This window comes from Anastrepha ludens, chromosome 2 (genome assembly GCF_028408465.1).
Source record: "Anastrepha ludens isolate Willacy chromosome 2, idAnaLude1.1, whole genome shotgun sequence".
In the NCBI taxonomy this organism is placed as follows: domain Eukaryota; kingdom Metazoa; phylum Arthropoda; class Insecta; order Diptera; family Tephritidae; genus Anastrepha; species Anastrepha ludens.
The window spans coordinates 40253992-40276722 of record NC_071498.1 but is presented as its reverse complement, the minus strand read 5'-3'; the positions used below and the strand labels follow the sequence as shown (position 1 = coordinate 40276722).

The following is a 22731-nucleotide window of genomic DNA, read 5'->3' as shown; positions in this document are numbered from 1 at the left end:
AGCGTACGCCAAGTTATCTCTGAAGCTAATTCAATGATCCGCAAAGATGTCTAAGTATTTCACGAATGGCTTTAACTCGGTGATGCTGTACTCAACTTTGAGCGTGATCGTATCTTGGCAAATTTTTTATATGTATCTGTATGGAATTTATGTTTATAGAACCCTTTGCTTTAGTGCTTGCTGGCTATTGCATTGAGTGAACTAAGATATAGAAAAAATAAAAATAAAAAATGTTTCGTGTCTAGCCGTTTCTAAGCTGCTTCTATAGCTTGATGGGCGATATTTGCAAACTCCGTAAGCGTTTTTGCGACCACTACGATTAATACATCGTCCGCAACACCTATGAGTGATGCTCTCTTGTGTACGTTGAGTCGTAAAATGCCGTCTTGCATAATGTTTTACAGAAGAGGCCGTAGCACGGATTAGTTTGGTATACCAGCAGTGCCATCTGAATGGTGTTGTTGTAACGCAGCACCCTACTGAAAGAAATACTAGAGATTACACATTGCAGCTAGGTGCTTGCTTCACTTACATATGTGATGTAAAGGTATTTATTATAAACCAAGTTCTTGATCGATTCCTTGTTAATTTTAAAGTATTTTGTGATGAAACTCTAAAATTTGCGGAAAAGTAAATATAATTTTTATTTTGGTATTGATTCTGGAAGGAAAGTCTGCTTTTGCTGATAGGAGAGCAGCTACTCTTCTATATTTTGTTCAATTTAAAATTAAAGAGCGAGCAGTATGCATGGGACGTAGCATAGATGGCGAAATAGGGAGCAAACGTGATTTCAGATGGCGTTTAGTCTCCACTATTACACCTCTCCCTTCAAACTTTTCAGACATTGTATATAGCCGATAATTGCTTCTGGCTACTAGTCAACATGTTCACCATCAATCGGTTTCTTTAGCGATTGTGCCACGTGCCCTCTAAACATATGTATGCGATGTCCCTTCCACAATAACCACCATATGTGGCATGTAGGTCCTTCCCGCACTTGAAAGTGAACAGCTCGCAGTCATCACCATTCAATAATGAAGGTTGATAAAAAAATCGCTGTCCGATCGGCAGACAAGTTCAGCATATGCTAAGCACTTAAGCGTAGCGAGAGGCGGAAAAGCGGCATTTAAAAATACATACAGCTCTCTAATTTACTTTTTATTTTTAAAGGTGGCACGCGCGATCCATCCGCGTAAAAAGTTGGCGGGGTGTGAAATTCCATTTGAATCTTATCTTTAATTATAGCACAAATTCGCTTGAGAGCAGCTAATTTTATCACATTCAATGTGATATTAATTTAAAGAATTTGAGGTATTTATGTATTGTATTTACCGAGTTACTTAGCTGTTAGTCATATTACTTATATTTTAACAATATATGCAAGGCTTCACACCCATTAAATATATGTGAAGTTTTTTAAAAGCTTTTTACATTTCTTTTTTGTGGTGTAAATTAGACCAATCTAATTAGAGATTTTTCGCTTCTTTGGCTATTACTAATATAATTTTTCACCATATACTGTTACTCTTCTATGCATTGCATTTGGCAATCCAACATTAAGGTAGTTCGATATTAGGCTGGTAGGTAAGAAGGCGGAATCATTAGTGTTTTTAATTTTTCAATGTATGAATTATGATCGCCTCAACAGATACTGTATTTATTATATGAAGGCATGCATGTTTGATATGGCACACAGCGGTGGGCTGGAGGCGAAAAATAAATTTCTCGACCACTGAATTTCAAAATTCAATGGTGCAGCTTTAAATAGAAAAGTCTGATTAAGTTAAATTCATACTTTTATTTTCCAACAATAATACTGTTTCGTAGAAAAATTTTAGTAAAATTACGAAGAGATTTTACAGTAAAAACAGTTAAAATTGTTCATGCATTCCAATATAGTATATTTGTAGGATACATTTTTTACTACAATTTTTATGATGATTTTACTAAAATTTTTATTGTGATTTAATTAAAAGAAGGGCTCTTGTTAATAATTTGAAGACAAAACTACTTTATTTACTTAAGTGGTTTGAAATGTATACAATTAACAGCCCTATTGTTGTTGTTGTTGTTGAAGTGGTTGAATATTTCCACTGGAATACTCCTAATTAGTCACTAGCACCATTTTACTACCATTGTCTCGTGTAATGATGACTTTTTTTTTGTTTCCTAGTCAGATCCATTTAGTGAGGTCCAAGTATAACAGCAAATCCTTTATCTCGATGTCTGAGATCCCCTTAATTTGCTGTAGGAAAGGCATACCGAAGGAGCGGAGTCGTGCCCTAGCTAGCCTCGGACATTCACATATGTAAATAGTGGAAAAGACTTTCCTTCGCCCCTTCCGCTTGACAGCATCTGCAGATGGGATTGAAGGGCAGGTTGAGTCTGGCTGCATCCTCCCCCACTTCCCAATGACCCGTGAGGGTTGCAGTGATGCGTGAGATGTTTGGCCGAGAGCATCTTAACAGGTGATTCGCCCTTTGGATTTTGTATGACGGCCATGTGTTTTTTTTGTTGTAATACATGTAGTTATTTGCTTCCATCTTCTTTCGTCTAAAGAAAGATAGTGTAAAGCTATAGGTGCTGTCTCGGAATGAACAGCTGCAAAAGGCATATTTTTTTTAAATTAGAAGCAGTATTCAGTTATAGAGTATCTGGTCATCTTACGTAGATCATCAGATCATTTTTAGGTTAATAACTTTCAGATATACTCCACGTTTGTCGAACTACAAATATGAAAACATAAATTTAAACCCGCGGACGTTACAGTCTCCAAGAATTACCCACAGAAATGGGTGGAAACCCACATGCTACGGCAGCATGCACGTCGGATTTGGAGGTGCAAAGTTTGTGTGTATATGGAAATAGTTCTCCAACTGAAACCTCCTCTTTTACGTTTAAAATTTGACTACACTGACTGATTAGAACCATTTTTGGAATTTTTTGTAATCAGCTTGAACTAAAAATGTAAAGAAATTTGTATTATCTTAGCAGCGCTGCTTCTTCTTTTTGCCAAAAAGTTTATCAGGTCATACCACTTTGCAATATGGCGTTGTCAATGGCTTCATGTGAGCCACCGAAGGCGCTTATTTGCGGTTCTAGAGTAATTTGAATTTATAAAGTCTTCGCCCGCAAACTCATCTATAAGCTCACTAACTAGATTTCTGGTAGAAGTCTGAGGATTTGCGGCTACTTTTCTCAATAAAATACGTTCGGAGCGGCCAGATATTTTCCATGGTCTTTCTCATGCAGATTTTGGCTCCAGCCTGTTTTCAATTTTCGCACTATTTATCATGTTAAAAATAATTTGTCGGCTTAAAAGATTTCTGAGAACTGTTGCAGATTTTTTCTTATAACAAAATTATAACAGACTGACTAGGTCACCTCTAACGATGTTCGTTTTTCAGACAGTTGTACGTTCTTTATTATTTACTTATGATTTGATATTTCGATCAACAAATCACTCCTACTATGATTTTATGACTGATTGATGGCTAACTACTCGTACAATACATTACAACTAACAGCTCAGTGAGATAATGGGATATAGCAAATCATCTGAGCAAGCATCAGCCGACAATAGATATGTAAAACACTTTCTTGACAGTTGAGAGAAACATTTGTTTTGCCTTTGAATTTTGTTTTTGCTTGTTTTGGTGTATTTCAAAGTTTACCGTTATGAAGTACTGGTAACAATTTAATGCAATGAAATAACTTTGAAAGGCTCTTAAAATTCAACAAAAAGTGATGGTTTTTGTTAAAAAAGTGCAGATAACTTGAATATTTGAGTATCTCAAACCATTTTCTTAACAAACTGAATATATTGCATAGATACGAAAATACGAAGTACCAAACTCGGAAAAATCCTAAAGTAAAACAATTACATGCTTTGGGGAAAAAGTATCGAGTATTTAACTGCAAGTAAAGGTACTGAGAAATCGAAAAACTCAGATAAAAAGTGTTAGAATTCGTTTAGTCGACGTTACCTAGTCGAAGCAGCCGCTAGATCTTCATTCGATGCATTATTCTTAGTTTTTTGCTACATTTGATACTCCTGGTCTATCACCAAAGCAGCCTTGGAAGCATGCGTAGATAAATTATATCTCTCATCTATACTACGACAGCCCTTCCTGAAACAGCTTGCAAAATAGACTTCATAAGGGCGATATTTTCTGTTAGTTTAACTTGATTTAGCTGCAGTGTTTGTTGGGGAACTATTCCCTCATATTTTAATATTCAAAAACTTGCATAAATAATTGATGGTAAAATTTAATACAAGGATTAACAAACTAATTGTTGTTCATGTGTTGGAAGATTTTTGTGCCCAAATGAATCTACAATTTCTGAACTGCCATGAAAGAAAGCACCATGTAGTGCTTGCTCAGTCTAGGCAAACTTGAATTCGATTTCCATACGCATTGTATTCATATGCATCAACATGTAAACCATTAATCATTATTTGAAAAGTATTGATCGGACTTGAATGAAGGCAAAGTCAGTTAGATATTATTTGAACTTTAAACCGAAAAGTAACAGAATAAAAGTTTTTTGAAGTAATTGTGTAGAAAGAGTTGAAGAAAAAAGCAAAAGGACACAAGGTTATATTCTGGAATATGAAGAAATAAAAACAATAATAGATGAGAACGCATTGGCTGGAAGAAGAATAAATTAAAATAACCTTAAAAATCACAAGGAAAGAGAATTCGAGCTTTTCAAAAGTAAAACAAAGTGTTGGCAGGCAACAAAATGAAAAAATAAAAATGAAAGCAAAGAACAAGTTCTGCTTTTTTACTAAAATTTATCAGAATATAAAGTGACAATCGATCAAAATAGCGAATACTGAAATAAAAACAAGAAATATGTAAATAATAAAAATAGTAATAAAAATAAGGCAGCAAAAATAATAGGCGAAGTAGCAAGTAGCGTCTTTCCCACATTTTGGATTTTTTAGATCACTAATTTTATTTTATTTTGAACCAAATTTTTCTACCAGAATTCGATAAAAAGTATTTGTCTATTTTCTTCTATATTTTATACCACTTGCTTTTTCATCACTATATGTTTTTTTGCCTATTCATCTAACATAGGCTTGTGTTTTTTTCTTGGTGGGTAATCCACATTTTCTGCTATTACCTGCTTATGTTTCTCATTCTCACTGGAATATTCATTTATCAAGATGTGTTATTTTTTCTTTGAGTTTTTGCTTCTGCATAACATCGGCATCATTATCGCTTATTCAACAAAACAAATACGGTTTCATCTGCATATACATACATATACACTTATATGCATATACATACATATACACTTATATGGGTATGTACGCCAGACTGTTCATGTAAGCTTTTGAATTGCGATGGAATTGCGATTACAATAATTGATAAGCTGCACAATAATTCAGCTTTGTGCATCATTTTGTTTGTCAGTTAGTCAATTGTAGGTATTTTTACTTCATTGTTAGATTTTAATTAGAAATACGAAAGACTTATGCAACGAACTTGATTTGGAAAATGAAGAGTGAGTGTATCCAGTGTAATATTGTATTTAAAATTTATACATTCATACTTACAAACATACATATGCATGGGTTTGAGCAAAAAATTGGAATTTTTTTCTTATTAAATAACAGAAATATTGGAGAGCTGGCGGCCATCGCAACTGAACTTAATTATAGCACGGCATAATACAATAGTTTGACAGATATCGGCATACTGGATGCCTTATTCAACACATTCACCGGATAATAAAAGAATGCCTGCTAAAATTTTTCCCAAGCATTTATTTTTCTTCAATTTGTATTAAAAAAATATTATTACAAATTATCACAATTTTTTTTTCTATTATTTGATATCTTATGTCAGAGAGTGGATTGAACTTAGGACAAATCGAATGGCGGTCACGCACAAGGGCACTTAAATATTATTTTATTTTACAAATTTTGTAGAAATAGTATTTAATAGAAATTTGTGTTCGAAGTTGGTTTTGATCAAAGCTTCTATATATTATATCAGATGTGGTGGACCGAGACAGAGAGGAGAGGGATTTTAATAGAAAATGAGGCGTGAAATTTATAGACCATCCATATTAAGTAGTAATATTTTCCACACATACTAGTCACTAAGTTTTGTTCATAGATTACTGAAATAAAGAAAAAATTAATTATTAGATTTATTTTCTGAAACTTCTTTTCTTACTACTAGGAGTTTAAATAATAGTTGGTATTTATGATAATCACAATTTAAAAAAAATCGATTTATTCAGCGTTCCTTTCATTCTACTCTATTGATTTATTCTATAGAATTCCATTCATTTTATGCCAAGTAGAATAGTTTATAATACGAGAACAGCCAGCTGGCTAATGAAAACTAAGGATATGCACTGAACACATCATACAAAAAAATTCCAAACTTTTCAGCATTTCTGAATATGGATTTAGTTATAACTTTTTGGGTTTTGCAGTACTTAAAATTTCAGTTTAGCGCATATTATATTTGTGACAGTTGTACTGACTGGTCAAAGCGTCTGCGTTTATGTATAATTGGCGCATATATTCCTTGTTAGGAGCTTAGCCGTGCTAATTCTCTAATTTTCGAGGAGGATCTTGATATTGATAGCTTACATAGCTTTATTCGGCCTCCAAAAGAGAGATGAATTTTATGAGAAGCTTTCTCATGGTCGACTTGTACTTAGAAGTTTGCCATTGCTTGTTTACGGGCGATAGCCATTCACATTTTTTGTCTAAAATTTGGTATTTCATATCCAGAACATGCTTTGCACCCGGACTTAACGGAAAGGTGTCGCTTACAAACCAACTCGTTTAGGGCGCCTGGCGGCCGAACTTCATTTACTAACTTTCAAACTATACGAAAAAGCAATACTGTGCTCAAACTTCAATGCTCCGGAGTGCGTAACTGTTGGAATTAAAGAGCCAGTTAAGGAATTGGAATAAAATTTCTGTAGCTTATTGAAAGCATAAAAAGCTAGTACTGGATGAACAATATTTTGATTTATTGAAAGTTTCGATTTTTAAATACATTACGGACTTTTGTTTGTTGAAATTAATTTATAAAATATAAATTTAATAAATAATTAAGTTAAGGGACTTGTCTTGAAAACAATGGAGTTAGCTTTTGTTAATGAACAAAAAAGAAAATAACTGAAGCTTTTCAGTTTAGAAAAAGATTAGTCGAACTAACTAAGAGCTTAAATCAACCAGGACGAATTTATGATATTCGCCGCAAGTAATTTTTTGTGAGAGTTGGTCCAACAAAGCTTTTTTTAAGTTCGTCGCATGTTATAATTTTTCTTACAAATTGGGTGAAGTCAAGCTTAAATATTATGCAAAAGTTGTGTATCATAAGCTTTATAAAATGAGCGAAATCACCACAATAAAAGAAATTATCGAAATTATGCATCTGACTACTCTTAGTGCCTTAATTGAAGGGATTATTGTAAAGAGACAAGTAATTATTATTAATCTTTAATAAATCCATATCCTCTGGTGTTTACCTGAATTAATGGAAATTTATTACCATCCCACATTTTTCAAAAGTTGTTGTAAAAATGGTGCTAGCAATTATAGACCGATTTCAGAAGGGTCAAGTATCTCAAAACTTATTGCATAGATTGTAGAAGACAAGATCTATTTTACAATTAAGTTTTGAATCGTTCCATCAAAACTTTGGTTTGTCTCAGGTCACTCTACTGCTACTAGTCTTGCTGTTTTTAGTGAATTCTGTATGTTATCGAATGGACTCTAAATCGATTTCATTTATACATACTTCCCTGAGGCATTTGACAAAGTGTCGCATAAAATTCTAATTAAACAATTAGCTTGCTTTGGATGCCCCTCCACTTTTTTGCAACGACTTAAGTCATATCTTGTGGGTAAATGTTGCGTTGTATCTATTGATGGCGTGTTGTCAAACCACTTTTCTCCTGCTTAGGACTACTTTTTGTTCTTTTTATTAACATTATTAATTAAGTTATTTCTACGCCGATGAATTAAAATTTGTCCATCCATTAAGAACTCATTGGATGCTTCTAAACTTCAATATGATTTGAACAATCTCCATCGATGCCGAGGAGATGCCCTTAATTACAATATTTTGAAGGCGTCAGAATGTTTTCAACACATCCCACATCATTGCTAACTATGAATAAAAAAGGAACAGAGTTCAAAGTTCTTGGAATTATATTCGACCCTAAATTTTTTTTCTGTGGTTATATTAGCTTCATTCTTACTTGAAAGTACGTATTCAGTTCAGAGCTTCATTCGTCGCGTCCATACTCACTGACCCATATATGATACTTATAAACTGCTTTATACGACTCTGGTTGTTTTCATGCTGTTATCGATTGGAGATCTTTAGACCTTACGTCGGCATGCAGAATTGAAAAAGGCCAAAAAATATTGGCAAATATGCTTTACTCCTGTTCCATATTACTATTATCGACTTATTCAAATTAATCTTGACCCTCTGGAGAAGAGAAGAGCAGTGCTTTCATTTTCCTTTACTTTCAATGGATTTAAAAGCGTCATTGATTGTCTAGTGTTACTTAAGTGGATAGGCCTTAAAGTTCCGCAGAGTAGACTTTTTTTCTTATATAGGGTGGGCCATGTAAAATTTGCTTTTGCTATAAAAAAAAAAAAAAACTAATCAATATTAAACAAATTTTTTTTTTTGATTTTGAAGATTGAACATTGTCATTTATGAATGAAAAATTATATTGTTCAAATGACTGCCACGACTGTCTTTACCGTAGGCCATTCGATCAACCCAATTTTTAAGCACATTTTCGATTGTTTGGGCTCCAATTTCATGAATGGCAACTTCGATTTCGTGTTTAAAGCATCAATCATCTCTGGATGGTTCGCATGGCATTCGCCCTTAACGGCTTCTCACAAAAAATAGTCCAACGGGCTTAAATCACAGCTCTGAGGCGGCCAATTGATATTGGAATTTCGGCTAATTATTCGGTTTTCAAAAACGGTAGCCAAAAGTTCGAGTGTAACTTTGGCAGTGTGACAAGTTGCACCGTCCTTTTGAAACCAAATGTCGTCCATGTCGTCCTCTTCAATTTTTGGAAACAACTCGTTGAGCATGTCACGGTAACGCTCGTCATTTACTGTAACCGCGGCTCCTCGCTCATTTTCGAAAAAAAATGGCCCGATGATGCCGCCAGACCAAAAATCGCATCAAACAGTGACTCGTTGTGTGCGCGTTTGCTTCTCTACAGTAACATGTGGATTTTCTGAGCCCCAAATCCGACAATTTTGTTTATTGACGTAGCCACCGATGAGAAAATCAAAAAAGAAGAAGAATACTCACCACTTTGGAAATAGGTTTTCAATATTTCCCGATTTCGTTCAAGCGTATAGTGCCCCATTTCGTAAATGTCAAACCTTTACGTAAATTGTGAACACATTTGACATGTCGTTTGTGTTACCATTCTCAAAAAAAAGGTGGTTCAAAAAGCAAGCGCTATATGGCCCACCCTGTATATGGGGTGAACTTTAACACTATATTTGCTGGTAATACATCTATTGCTCATGCTTTAAGGGAACTTATTACATGTAGATCGAGTTTCGTAAAAAACCTTAATTTGACTGTTTAATATTGTATTTATATTAATTGCTAATGCTTTAACTGTTACTGACTATTTGTTATATTCATATCCAGTCTGTAAGGTACTTGGTATTGTAAAGGGAATGGGCAATTTTTTAGGAAATTATTGTCATTTCCCTTTATTATGATAATATTGGTAGGACTCAATTACGTATGGAACAAAATATTGGCCTAATGGCCGCCGTGGCCTCGGCGGCACACCTCCATCCGAGGGTCCAAATTTCCATTCAACATCGGCCCTTGAAATTTAACCACCCTTTAGATTAGTATAAATAAATAAATAAACTATAATTTTATGAGGGGACTTAGCACAACAAACTGAAAGATCGTGTACACTTCATGGATTAACAGTGTTCCCGCAAACCAACTTTCTTGATAAATCTAAGAATTTGCCATATTTTACAGAGCTTTATTTTCTGCTTTGGTAAAATTATTTGCTCCTTTGGTATGCCCAGGTTTATGCTCGCACATTTTGTGGCGGCTTCATTGCCGTCCCTACAGATGACGAGTACTAGCAATACCTTTAAGTTTAAAATGCAGAAATTATTAAATAAATATTTTTTCTTTACACAACGTCAGTTAATTGGGCTTCCTGTATGTCTCTAAATAATTCAGGGTTTTGCAGCGGCATAGTCGGAGATGAACTGGAGAAACTATTCATATTTTGATAAACAGCAATTCGTAAAATTTGGTATTAATATCAAAATGTACGTATTTTTAATAAACTTTGAAAGTAATTTATATCAGTTCGGAAAAATATAACTATTGGTAGTATTCTGCAAAAACCTGGGTTATTAGTGACGCTTAGACATTACCGCAACTAATGGCTTAGGTTTAAAAATGTGTGAAAATCTTGTTCATTGAAGAATAATATTTAATGACGTTATCATACAATTTTTTATAAAAAATAATAAATAAAATAAAATAATAAAAAATTTTTTTTAAATTTTATAACAATTTTTGAAATATATTTTGGAAATGTTTTTTTTGTTTTTTTTTTAATTTTTGTTTTTTTTCAACAATTTTCTTTTATTCAAAAATCTATATGCTAATAGTGATGGTTAAGAATAGTTCTGATTATGGATATTGCTTTTGAATATTTATCCAGACAGCCAAGCCGCAATCAACTTTTCAGTTAACCCTTTCGCTACATCTTTTTATTGCGCCATCCAAAAAATCCAAATTTTTGTCTGAGTATTTACTTTAGGACCAATAACAATACAAATAAATTTTTTGTTTATTTTTTTTTTTAAGAGCTTTTTTATTAATGTTGCCATATGGCAACAAATGTTTTGTATTCGTTTCAATCGCAAATAAACTTCTTCTGCAATCTAATGCAAGTTAACACCTTACGAGAAATTTGTTGATATATGGCAATAAGCTTAGTTTTAAGGATTAGCACAGCTTTTAAAGCTGCGAGCGAAAAAATATTTATATGCCAAATGACAGATTGAACATTTTTCTATATACTTTATTCAAAAATTGGTGAAAACATTTGCCCAAAATGCCTCAAAAATCTAAAAATACAAAATACAAATTTCAGAGTGAAGTGCTATATGCCAGAAGGCTTTCTTTAAAAATGTTGTATTACCGATATATAATGGGCGGTTATTACTTATTTTATTTCTGTTTAACCATTAAACTTCAATTTTTGAAAATATGTAACAAAAAAGTTGATATTTTTTACAAGAGAGTGTTGACGGCCTTTTAAAGTTTACTGTCGCCATATGGCAACAATATCGCGAAAGGGTTAAGTGGTCTATGCATAATCAATAGTAGTCACATTGTCACATTGCTGACTGAATTTCGCCATATAAGTGAAAACACAACTTTTATTTTCTTATTAATCAATTCTGACATAATTTATGGCTTATCCGCAAAGCAATGAATTCATCAATTTAAACGAAAATGTGTACCTACAAAAACTTTAAGTAAACAGGTTTTGTGACAGCGTAGACAAACTGGCGTAAAACAAATTAAGACAATTATTTTTTTGTCATAAATTTGCAAGACAAAATTACGTTTTAACACAGCTACAAACACAGAAATAACAATCATTAAAAACAATACAATTTACTCAGCGGATTTGTGTACTTGATATGCCATGAGAACACAAAAAATAAATAAATACAAGTTATGACGAATTTGAAAAAGTGATGAAAAAAGCGCAAAATGCAGCCAAATAAAAAAAAGAAAATTAAACAAAAATATTAAAAAAGGCTATAATTACGAACTGTAAAATAAAAGTAACAGAGAGCTCAGCTCAAGAATAAGCAACATCAACAGCAACAGCCTTCACAATTTAGGAGCGAAGTTTTATTTGAAAAAACCCTAGCTACTCTTGGCAGAAATTTTTGCATTTGAAGTTTTGTAATTCTAAGAAATTTGATTATGCTTTGAAGTTCGCCTTCAATCCTGGAATTAAAATTTCAATAATAAGTAAAATGTACCACAAAATCCCTGTGAGTGTTCTTGTCTTAATTTGAAAATTAAAGAAAATATTAGAAGCTCAACTACTTTTGGAGTTTTGATTTTACGTGCACACGCATGATTTTTATATACTAGGTAGTAATTTAATTTGTAGAAGGGTTCAAACAATTGCGGTACAAATCGTTCCTAAAGGGTTTTCCAACAGCACTTTTGAAGCTGTCATTTTTCTATATTTGGCAAGTAAAAACTACGCCATTAATAAAAATGGAACGATACACGCTTAAACAACGCATTGAAATTATTAAAATTCGCTATAGAAATGGTGAAAATTTGGCAGACGGTTCGTAACACTAGAACATTTTTTGGCTCATCGTGAAGCTCCTTGTCGGACCGAAATACATAAATTGGTGAAAAAATTCGAACTTTTGGGGCAAGTTACTGATGTAAAGAATAAAACCCGCGCACGTCGCTCAAGAACAGTCGAAAATATTGCTGTTGTAGCTGAAAGTGTTAAAGAAAACCCAGGTTTGTCCATTCTTCGTCACTCTTTCGAATTAAGTATTCCACAAACGTCATTACACCGTATTTTGCGTAAATATTTGGGTCTTAAGGCTTCGAAAGCCCAGTTAACTCAAGAGCTCAAGCCAGCCGTTCATCAACAACGTCGTGTCTTTGCTGATTGAGTCGTTGAAATGCATGAAAATGATCCGGAATTCCATCGAAAAATCATCTTGAATGATTAGGCCCATTTCCACCTCGGTGGCTTCGTCAAAATTGTCGAATCTGGGGCTCAGAAAATTAAAGAGTTATTTTTGAAAAGCTTCTCTATCCTCAACGTGTGACTGTTTGGTGCGGTTTATGGTCCGGCGAAGTCATTTGACCTTACTTTTTCGAAAATGAAGCTGGAGCAACAGTTACGGTGAATGGATTGCGCTATCGAGAGATGATTAACGATTTTTTATGGTCCGAATTGGATGGTATTGATCTGGACAACGTTTATTTACAACAAAACGGCGCTAGGTGCCACACAAGCAAGGAAACCGTTGATATTTTATCAAAATAACCCCTCTTATAGGAACACCCTATTTATTTTTGGGAAACAATTTTGCCTGTTTTTCGATGCCAATCACGCACAAGATACTCAGTGCCAATGCTTTTCATACTCTTTACTGAAAGTGATTTTTATTTGTTAGTTTTATATGGCCTTGAATCTGAGTCGAAATTTTACGAAAATCTCTAAGTAGTCATGAGAAATGTTTTTCTTTTATTGTTTGTAGCAATCATAACTTTAGCCAGACGAACGAAAAAGTTCCTGAGTGAGCAATTTTCACTTTTAAAACAATATTTTGTAAAATACTTCTTTTTTTAGAAAATGTAATTTTCTCGTCGGCTTGCTTGGCTATTCCCATTCTGTTCGGTTACAGTTGCTAAAGTTCTTCAGTCCTAATTTTAATTTCCGATGTATCTGCTTTTTTCTTAATAATTTCCAGAAACGATCCTGCGCTCTGGAACATAGTGTTGCTTCGTAAAATAAGGAAGTACGTGAGAACAGAGCCTGAGTCATAGCTTGAGGACCGATTTCAAGTGGAAAAGTCCATATGAGATTCTTGTTATCGCAGCTGAGGAAAATGCTAGAAGTTGTACTGTGACTGATTAAATTCCACACTTGCAGAGTAGCGCGTTCACATTGACCAAGAACAAGTGAGCTTGCTATGATTTCTCGACTAACAGGAGGCAGGTTACACGCAGCAAATGAAATCAGCCCCGATTTTGCTAATTTTAATATGAAATTAAAGCTATCCAGTAATAAGGCACTCGATGTATTTGAAGTTTACTTACATTTTCTGTTTGCGGCTTACCAAAATGTGCATGTACCGGCATAAGCGGTTTTCAAAAAAGATGAAAAATTAATTTAAATATATCTATGTCTGAACGAAATGAATGGTTAAGACATATTCTATAATGTAGTGTCTTTCAAGCAGAGCTAGCTGTGGAAAGGAAGCATTTGATTGCTTGCTAAGTTGTGTAACTACTGCTCGGGAGTTGAACATTTACTCATACAGTTAGAGTTCTCGGCTCGTTGTTGGTGCGCATGAATTTTGTTTGACTTCTCTATTGACTGTCTCCGAATACTTCGATACTAAGCTGATTTTGGCTCTTGGTGACTTGCTCTTGGTTGGGATATTGCGGTAAAACTGCTTGTCGAATGAATAGGTGGGGGACCATCGAGGTGGTAGATCAAAGACGCTCCCGGGAACTTATACGGGTAACAAAGTCACAACTCTCGAATTTTGTGGGTGTAATTTCCGTACATGACACGGTGAGCCTTGGTATTGATTTGAGTCCCTCTCCGGGTTGAGATTCAGATATTTTATCGCTCATTTTTTTGCTACACCTGCGCTTACAGCAGGTTTAGATACCGGATGAATTCTCTCAGTAGTATGAAGTGATTAACACAACCGTGAGTAGCCATTGTTCGCTCTTCTCCACAACTTTCAAACATAACCTCCTTTCCTTTGTTCTCATCTCTTTTATCCTCTGAATAGAACGGAATGAACGAAATTTGTGTTTCTAGTCAAAGTGGGCCCTGGAATATATAACCATTTAACTTATGCTACCTTAGATGGGCTAAAAAGTATTCAATACAAATTTTGTCCTTCACTTTTAGTTTGTTACATGAATAGCGTTGGGATGATTCGTCTATTCTCGATTATATATAGTATATATGTATATATATAATTGGCGCGTACACCCTTTGGGTCTTTGACCGAGCTCCTCCTCCTATTTGTGGCGTGCGTCTTGATATTGTTCCACAAATGGAGGGACCTACAGTTTCAAGCTGAACGACAGCTATTTTGATGAGGAGCTTTCTCATGGCAGAAATACACTCGGAGGCTTGTCATTGTCTGCCGAGGGGCGACCGCTATTAGAAAAAATTTTCTTAATTTTGATGTTTAACCGAGATTTAAAGATTCGTTCTCTCGGAATTCCGAATGGTAGTCACGCACTAACCATTCGGCACCAACTTGATAAGCCTTTAAATGATATTTCAATTTGAAATTAAAATCGAGTATAACATAAATAGTTTGTGTGGAGCAAATATTTCAAATAGCCGGTTAAATGTAGTTATGTTTGAAAATTTTTCATTTTGACGGTTTGAATTGTTCCCGAAAGGGTTAACCAGTTAGCAACAAAAAGTTCGCTGCTTAAGTCTTTCGCTTGGTATTTTCTGATTCGAATGCAAAATGTGGCATGTGCTTGTACCAGCACCAATGTTTGCTTATTTGTAGCAGAGTTGTTTGTATTTGTAAAAATGCACATAATTGCAAATTGCAATGACAACAATAAACAAAATGTTAATAATGCTTAAATGGCACAAAAACAAAAAGAATTAGCCGAGCAAGAACACCAAATGACAAACAATTGAGCAGCGAAATCTGAGCCAGCGTTAGTTGGAGGTGGGTAAAGACAATAACCAACAACAATAACAGAAATACTATGACTACTACTATACAATAATAAAATATGAAACAAAACGGCAGTGGAGTCAATTTATTGCAGTCGACTTTCGAGCGCACCAAAACTACAACATACAGCAAGCAACAGCAACAATGCGCTGTACAAGAACAAAATGCGCACTAACAAAAACTGCAGTAGCAGCATAACAATGGCGGTCAGCAACAACAGCGAATGACAATTGTTAGAAGGGCAGTTGGATAGAAGCACAACTTAGAGCTGCTGGAGCGGTAGTCGTGAAGAAGGAAGTCAGCGGCTGAGGGCGGACGCGGGCATGCAGCTTATATTAGAATAACGTGGTCATTATCTGATTATTGTTATTATACGCCATTATGATTATTTTTTATTACCATTATGATTTGCATGCGCGACGTGTGGCTGCTACCAAAACACAAAAAAACAAGAACCAAAAAAAAAAAAACAAAAATACAACTGCAAAATACATGCAACAAGAAAATAGCAATATGAAAATGCATAGAACTGCATAAAAATGACAAAATAAAAGTAGTAGATTTGCAAAGAAAAGGCCTGGCAGACAGTTTTCGTTGGCGACTGTAGCTACCAGCGAATTCTATGCGACAAGTGCGCTTTGTTCATAGCTTATGATTGTTGTTGTTGTTACGGCAGCTGCTGCTGCTATTTTAGGGACGCCTGAAAATTGTTCATGTTTTTGTGTTTCATTGTGAAGTTTTTGTTGTTACATTATTTTAAAACTTTTTTTTTGGTATATTTTTGTTTGTGCATTTAGTGCACCACCGCTGGCGGTCAATGCAGCAGCTTTATCACATTTTTCTGCCTCTTTTATTGTTACCGTAATTCTTTTAACAATGGTCGACAATTATTAATTTCGGTTGTCGTTGACTTTGAATTGATCTTTGTGGTGCATTAAATCGCGCGGAATAAAATTGCAAAAATAAAAACAAGAAAAGAATAGTAAAAAAGGTATTTAAGTTAAATTTTAAGTTTTAAATATGGCAGAAAATTATATGAATAGTGTAAAGCAAATAAAAAAAATACCCTTCATACATTTGTAAAAAAGTTCTTTGTTGCTATCGCAAAACCTATTTGTCCATGTGGCGGCACTTTAATTATTTTGTTACTTTTTATTAGTAATCTTAGTGGTTTTGATCAAGCAGGGGCATGCGCTAAAAACGCTTTAGGATAAAAGCTTGTTTTTGTGCTTATTTTTTTATCAAGTTTACGAACATTTTTCATAACTTTTTATATTTTTTATTTTAATTCAGCTGAGAGTCACAATGAGACGATGTATATTTAGGCACACGCCGCTTTAAATATATCTTTTTTTTTGTGGTTTTAGCTTCGAAAAAATTTTAGCACGAAAGAGTGTCTAAATGGATTTGACTCCATAGTGCAAATTTTTCTCTAAATTATTTTGTCTTCATGTAACTTAAAGATATTTTAAATATGTGTGTATGACCCAAATCTGTCTCGTGATACGATTTTCAGAAATATTTCTGCATCCGCGCCATATATTGAATACGAAAAACACTTTTAAAGCTTAGGCGCTTTTGTTCACCAACTCGATAAGATTTCGTCGCAATCGAATGAACGACTAAAGTGTGCATACTAAACACACTAGTATATATGCATATACTCGTGAACGTATTCATTTTTATATACAGTACAATTCGGGTAGAATGAACTAATTCTTACCAGACCTGTTCACTTAAGAAGGTTGTTCATAGAATTGAAATCATGAATTTAAAGATCCTTTAAGTTAATTTATTCATTAAAAACACACAGTCTTTGTAAAATATCTCATCATATTAAAGTCAAAAATTTTTATGATTCAAAATCTTTTTTTTTTTCTAAAAAGGTCTTTCGTATTTGTTTGACTCCTTTTTTTTTGTTAAGATACATCTTTACTAATTCATCTCTAAAGTTGCGAATTGCAATCAAGAGAATTTGCGCTTTCCGCGCTTATTCAAAAGCTTCATCGAAGGGCGTTAAAGCTTCTGACGCTGCTATAGCTCCTTCTTCATTCAATTCTTAATGCTTTCTTACTCTACTCAGTATCCAAGAAATTATGTGCTCACTTTGAATAGTACCCAATGAAAGAAGTTTGGTGTTCATTTCATTGACGTGTTCAGTTAAGCTGGTGTAATTTCAAGCCCGATTATACTATAATGTACTCAAACACATGAAGTTCCACATAAAAAAAGTAAAGTAAATTTCAAAGTTAAGTTCTAAAAAAATTTCTGAGCTAAAGGGTTTTGAGTTATTTTCTTTAGATTGCCATTCTATACATTCTAATCCTAATATCATACAGGTTGCCCATATTCGACGGACCCATCTGGTAACCCTGTATCTTTTGACAGAGACGTCAGATCGCTTAATGACATACCGCGTTTAAAGCGTCAGTCCCAGCAAATTTTTACCATGGAATAGTAAATGCCACTCGAGCGCTCCCAAATTGTTGAAATTTACATTCAACAAAAGAAGTCAATTGTGAAAACTCAACGTGCGTATAAAAAATTAAATAATGTGAAAAGTGCGCCTTCTAAGAACCCCATTAAACATTTGTACGAAAGGTTTTCGGCTGGTGATGCTCTTTCTAATCCACAGAGGCCAAATCAAAACCGACCAAGGCGATCGGATGAGAATATTGCTCTTCTACGGGCCAGTGTTGAGACGTCGCCAAGGACATCCCAAAATCGCCGTTCTCAGCAGTTGGGCATTGCTCGGACCACTTTACAACGAATTATCCGCATTGATTTGCATTTATTCCCGTATAAGATTCAATTGACGCAAAGATTGTTGCCTGCGGATAAGCCTAGTCGATTGGAATGGAAAAAAACATGGGTCCGTGGAATATGGGCAACCCAGTAGTTAGTTTAAATATTTAAACACTTTCCCTTTTTTGAACAGGTGGCAGCCCTTTGAATTTTTTTGCGCAATTATAATTCTCGTTTGCCTCATTTTGTAATACTTTTCCTTATTTATATATTTCACTCGCATAATTTTATTAGATAAGTGGCAGCTTTATTCAAAAGTTTGCGTGAATTAAAGTTTTCCCAAATCATTTTCGTCTGAGTTTTCTACTTTGTTGCAAATTGTACTCTTCAGGATCACATTTTGGTGCACATGTCCGAGAGTCATAGTCATGTCTGTAAGCCTTATGAGGCACAACTAAATAGTGTTACTCTTTTGAAAATTCGAATTCTTTTGGGTTTTTAATTCGTTTGTAGTTTCGTCGTCAAAAGCTTGAAATAATGCTTTATAATACTAAGTAGTTAAAAATATAAAAATACTTGTCATGAAAAAAATGTCTCCGTCCCACGTCCTTGTTGCACATAGTTAGCCGTGGTCCGTGGGCACAATACCTATATCTCTAGTTTTTCTACTTGCTAGCGGATTGTTTCTTTTCTATATTTCTAAATCATTAATCAGAGATAATACCAACCTGAAAAATTTTTGTAAGTATAAAGCACACTTTATGATAACTTTCAACTAAGTACGTCATTGACTATCGCAGCAGAAAAACTGAAAACTACTATACGAATGATATTTCGAAGGGTTATAAAGGCCTTTCCAATAACAGGTGTTATTTTGAATAGAATAGAGATAATTAACGATTTTTTGTGGCTGGAATTGGATGCCATTGATCTGGACAACATTTATTTTCAACAAAACGGCGCTACGTGCCACTTAAGCAACGAAACCATTGATCTTTTATGGGAACAGTTTCCGGGCCGTGTTATCTCTCGAAGCGGTGATCACAATTGGCCACCGAGCCCTTGTGATTTAACACCTTGTGACTTTTTTCTTCGGGGCCACGTGAAGGAGAAGGTCTACGCCAACAGCTCAGGGTCGATTCAAGGCCTCAAAGATGGAGTTCGTGAGGCTATCGAGGACATAGGGCAGCCACTTTGCAATTTGGTTATGGAAAATTTAATGAAGAGGATAGTGTCCTGTAAGCGTAGTCGTGATGGTCATTTGCCTGATGTTATTTTCCACTATTAACCGCATAGCTCCCTTTTTATAATGAAATAACCATCCGATTATTTATATCAAAAAATACCATTTTTCTTTGAATATCAAAATAACATCTCTTATTACATGAAACTGTACTTCCTATATACCGTACCAAAATCTTATCTCCTTCATAAACATATATAGGCCACCTAAAGCAGGTTCCGCTATTAGACAATATTTTTGGGTAGGAATTTTTGTAAGACGGCAATATTCAGCGACCGTTTTCAGGACATTCTCATATACATTTCAAGTAAAGGGTGTTTTTTTAGAGGTTAGGTTTGCAAGATGAAATAAAACGTATATAATTTAATGTTATGGCCAAGAATTTAGCTTTATTACAATATAAAGATAAGGGTTTGCCATTATGTTTTAAAAATGATTTCGGGCAAGTGGCCGCCGCGGCTGGCTCGAATAAATTCCAGCCGAGAGGCCCAATTTTCGACCACTTTTTGCAGCAATTGAGGCCGTATGTCAGCAATAACGCGCCGAATATTCTCTTCCAAGACCTCAATCGTCTCGGGCTTATCTGCGTAGAAAAGCGACTTCACATAGCCCCACAAGAAATAGTCCAGCGGTGTCATATCGCACGATCTTGGAGGCCACACCACAGGTCCACGACGCGAGATAATGCGCTCACCAAAAGTTTCCTTCAATAAATCGATTGTTGCGTTGGCTGTATGGCATGTAGCGCCGTCTTGTTGGAACCAAAGGTCGTCCACATCAACATTGTCCAATTCAGGCACGAAAAAGTCATTAATCATGGCTCTATAGCGCTCTCCATTGACTGTAACATTATGGCCGGCTTCATTTTTAAAGAAATATGGACCAATGATTCCCTCTGCCCATAGAGCACACCAAACAGTGACTTTTTGAGGATGTAACGGCGTCTCAGCAATGGCTTGTGGATTATGTTCACTCCAAATACGACAATTTTGCTTATTGACATACCCATTCAACAGAAAGTGAGCTTCATCACTGAACAAAATTTTCTTGTGAAAATCGGGATCGGTGACCATCTCGTTTTGGGCCCAAATTTGCACGATTTGCAAACGTTGTTCAGATGTAAGTATATTATGAAATGGCAAACCAAACTGAGCATAAATCAAGTGACAGCTGTCAAAAAAACCATCTACGAAAAAAGTAGTGCCAACTTGAAAACCTAACCTCTAAAAAAACACCCTTTATTATACTTTTTTTTTCTAAAAATATTAATATATACCGCACTTGTAAAAATGTATTCATACGGCTCTCAAAGCCAACGTGACAAAATAGAAAAAGTCTGAAACTGGTGTGATTCAGAAATTACAAAAAAACAGAAAATTAAAATTGTGAACATTAATATTCTTTGCCAATTAAGAAAAATTAGATGAAGCCATGAAATTTAAATTTTTTAAGAGTTTAAAATAAAGAAATAGTTTTTCATAGTTTAAAAGTTCTTCAATTTTTTGTTTGAATAATTTTTGCTAAAAGAAAGGAGGAAGGAATGAGGCGCAAAATAAGCTTCAACTCTATTGTGTTGGTCGCTTGATTTTCTTGCAATTGATAAAAATCATTAGAGTCAGAAATATCAAAAAGATGCTTCAAACCCGGCCAGTAAATTCCGGGTTGTATTGTCGTAAAATTTTAAATTATGCTCAATAACTTAGGATAGGTACATATATTCCGATACCGGATTTTGAATATTTCGGATATTTCGATAAGATCTAATTTAAAGCCACAAAACGAAGTAAATTTTTGGACTCTCTAAGAGACATCCAAAAACTTTTTTAAGCGACTTTTTTACCCAGTTGAAGAGTTTTTTTTTTCCTTGAAAAACCACTTTTTTTTTCTACCTTCCCCAAAAATTCGAATTTTACGTGTTTCTTACTTCACATCGAAGATAATTACATCAAAATTAATAATCTTTTTTTTTTTGTTTTCAGATGAAAATTGCAAGTTGTATCTTGTACAGAAGTTGGATACAGGCGCTCTGGGAATCTATTGATAACTCGGCTTACAATATATTGTTGGAGATTGTACAAATTTTTTTTTTTAGTTCAAATATATATTAAACTATCCCCAAAACTTCATTTGGCTAATTGTTTTTTTTCTCATCCTACAACGCTTCGCGAAAACTACTGAATTTAGGACATCTAATTGGCCCGCCGGCCTTAAGGTGCTTTGAAATAACAGTTAGACTCACACTCTCAACATAATTGGACTTTCTTGATTTTTTTTTGCTTGATTTGTTAAGTTGTTTCCTATTTTGACTTTATGAAGTCAAAAATTACAGTTTTTATTTCATAAGAAACAAAAAGCCCAACATTTTTTTTAATAATTTATTTAATTTAAAGTGTATTATAATCAGTACAAATACTTCTATTTGCCCTTTTCAGACACCCATCGCACCACAAATGCCATTAACCAATCACAAAAACCTTCATTAAACTGACGAATTAACAAAAAAATCACAAACACATACAAAATGTACGCCGATAAACATTTGGAAAAGCCCACCGCGCTCAGCGCAGCTACGCCCACAGCGATGTTGCCCACGCCCATTGTAGATATGCATGCGCATGCGCACGCGCACACACATCCACTGGCGCATCCACATCTGCATTCACTGCATGCACAACACATGCAACATATGCAAATGCAGCAGCACCTGCAGCAACAGCAACAGCAGCAAGTGCAAGCACAACAGCCACAGACACATGCCAATCAGCAGCATGTTGCGCAACATTTAGCGCAACATCAACAGCAGCAGCAGCAAACGCAGTCATCAGCGCTTGCCGCTTTGCAGCAACAACAACAACACCAACATCAGCATCAACATCAACAACAGCAGCATGCGCATCAGCAGCACGTAAGCGCACAGCAACAGCAACAACAACAAACACAACAGCAACAGCAGCAGCAAACGCAGGCACAGCAACAATCAGCAATGTTTACAAGGTAAGTGCGGAACTCTCAGTTGAATTGTGTGGGGCAATTAGTGCTTGGCACATTTTGCGGTTAATATCAGGATTATTGGGTTTTTTTTTTCTTAATTATTTCTTAATGCAAGACTAAATTGCCTAAAAATCCATTAAGCTAATTTAAATAGGTAAACAAAGCCAGAAGCCGTGAATTTATGGTGTCAGTTTGCAAATTGATGTGGTTTCTGACATCAACAACC

The 22731-nt window shown here is 34.8% G+C and overlaps 1 protein-coding gene across 2 annotated transcripts in view; it reads left to right on the top strand.

The window, feature by feature from the left end:
* LOC128869408 (GATA zinc finger domain-containing protein 10-like) overlaps nucleotides 1-22515 on the top strand; it is a 50465-nt gene extending 27950 nt beyond the window's left edge. For both annotated transcript variants that reach the window (XM_054111967.1, XM_054111961.1), the window contains exon 2: nucleotides 21947-22515. In XM_054111967.1, coding sequence (XP_053967942.1) covers nucleotides 22036-22512 — 477 coding nt within the window. In that variant the 5' untranslated portion in view covers nucleotides 21947-22035 and the 3' untranslated portion in view covers nucleotides 22513-22515. The remainder of the gene's footprint in view (nucleotides 1-21946) is intronic.
* Nucleotides 22516-22731: the final 216 nt, after the last annotated feature.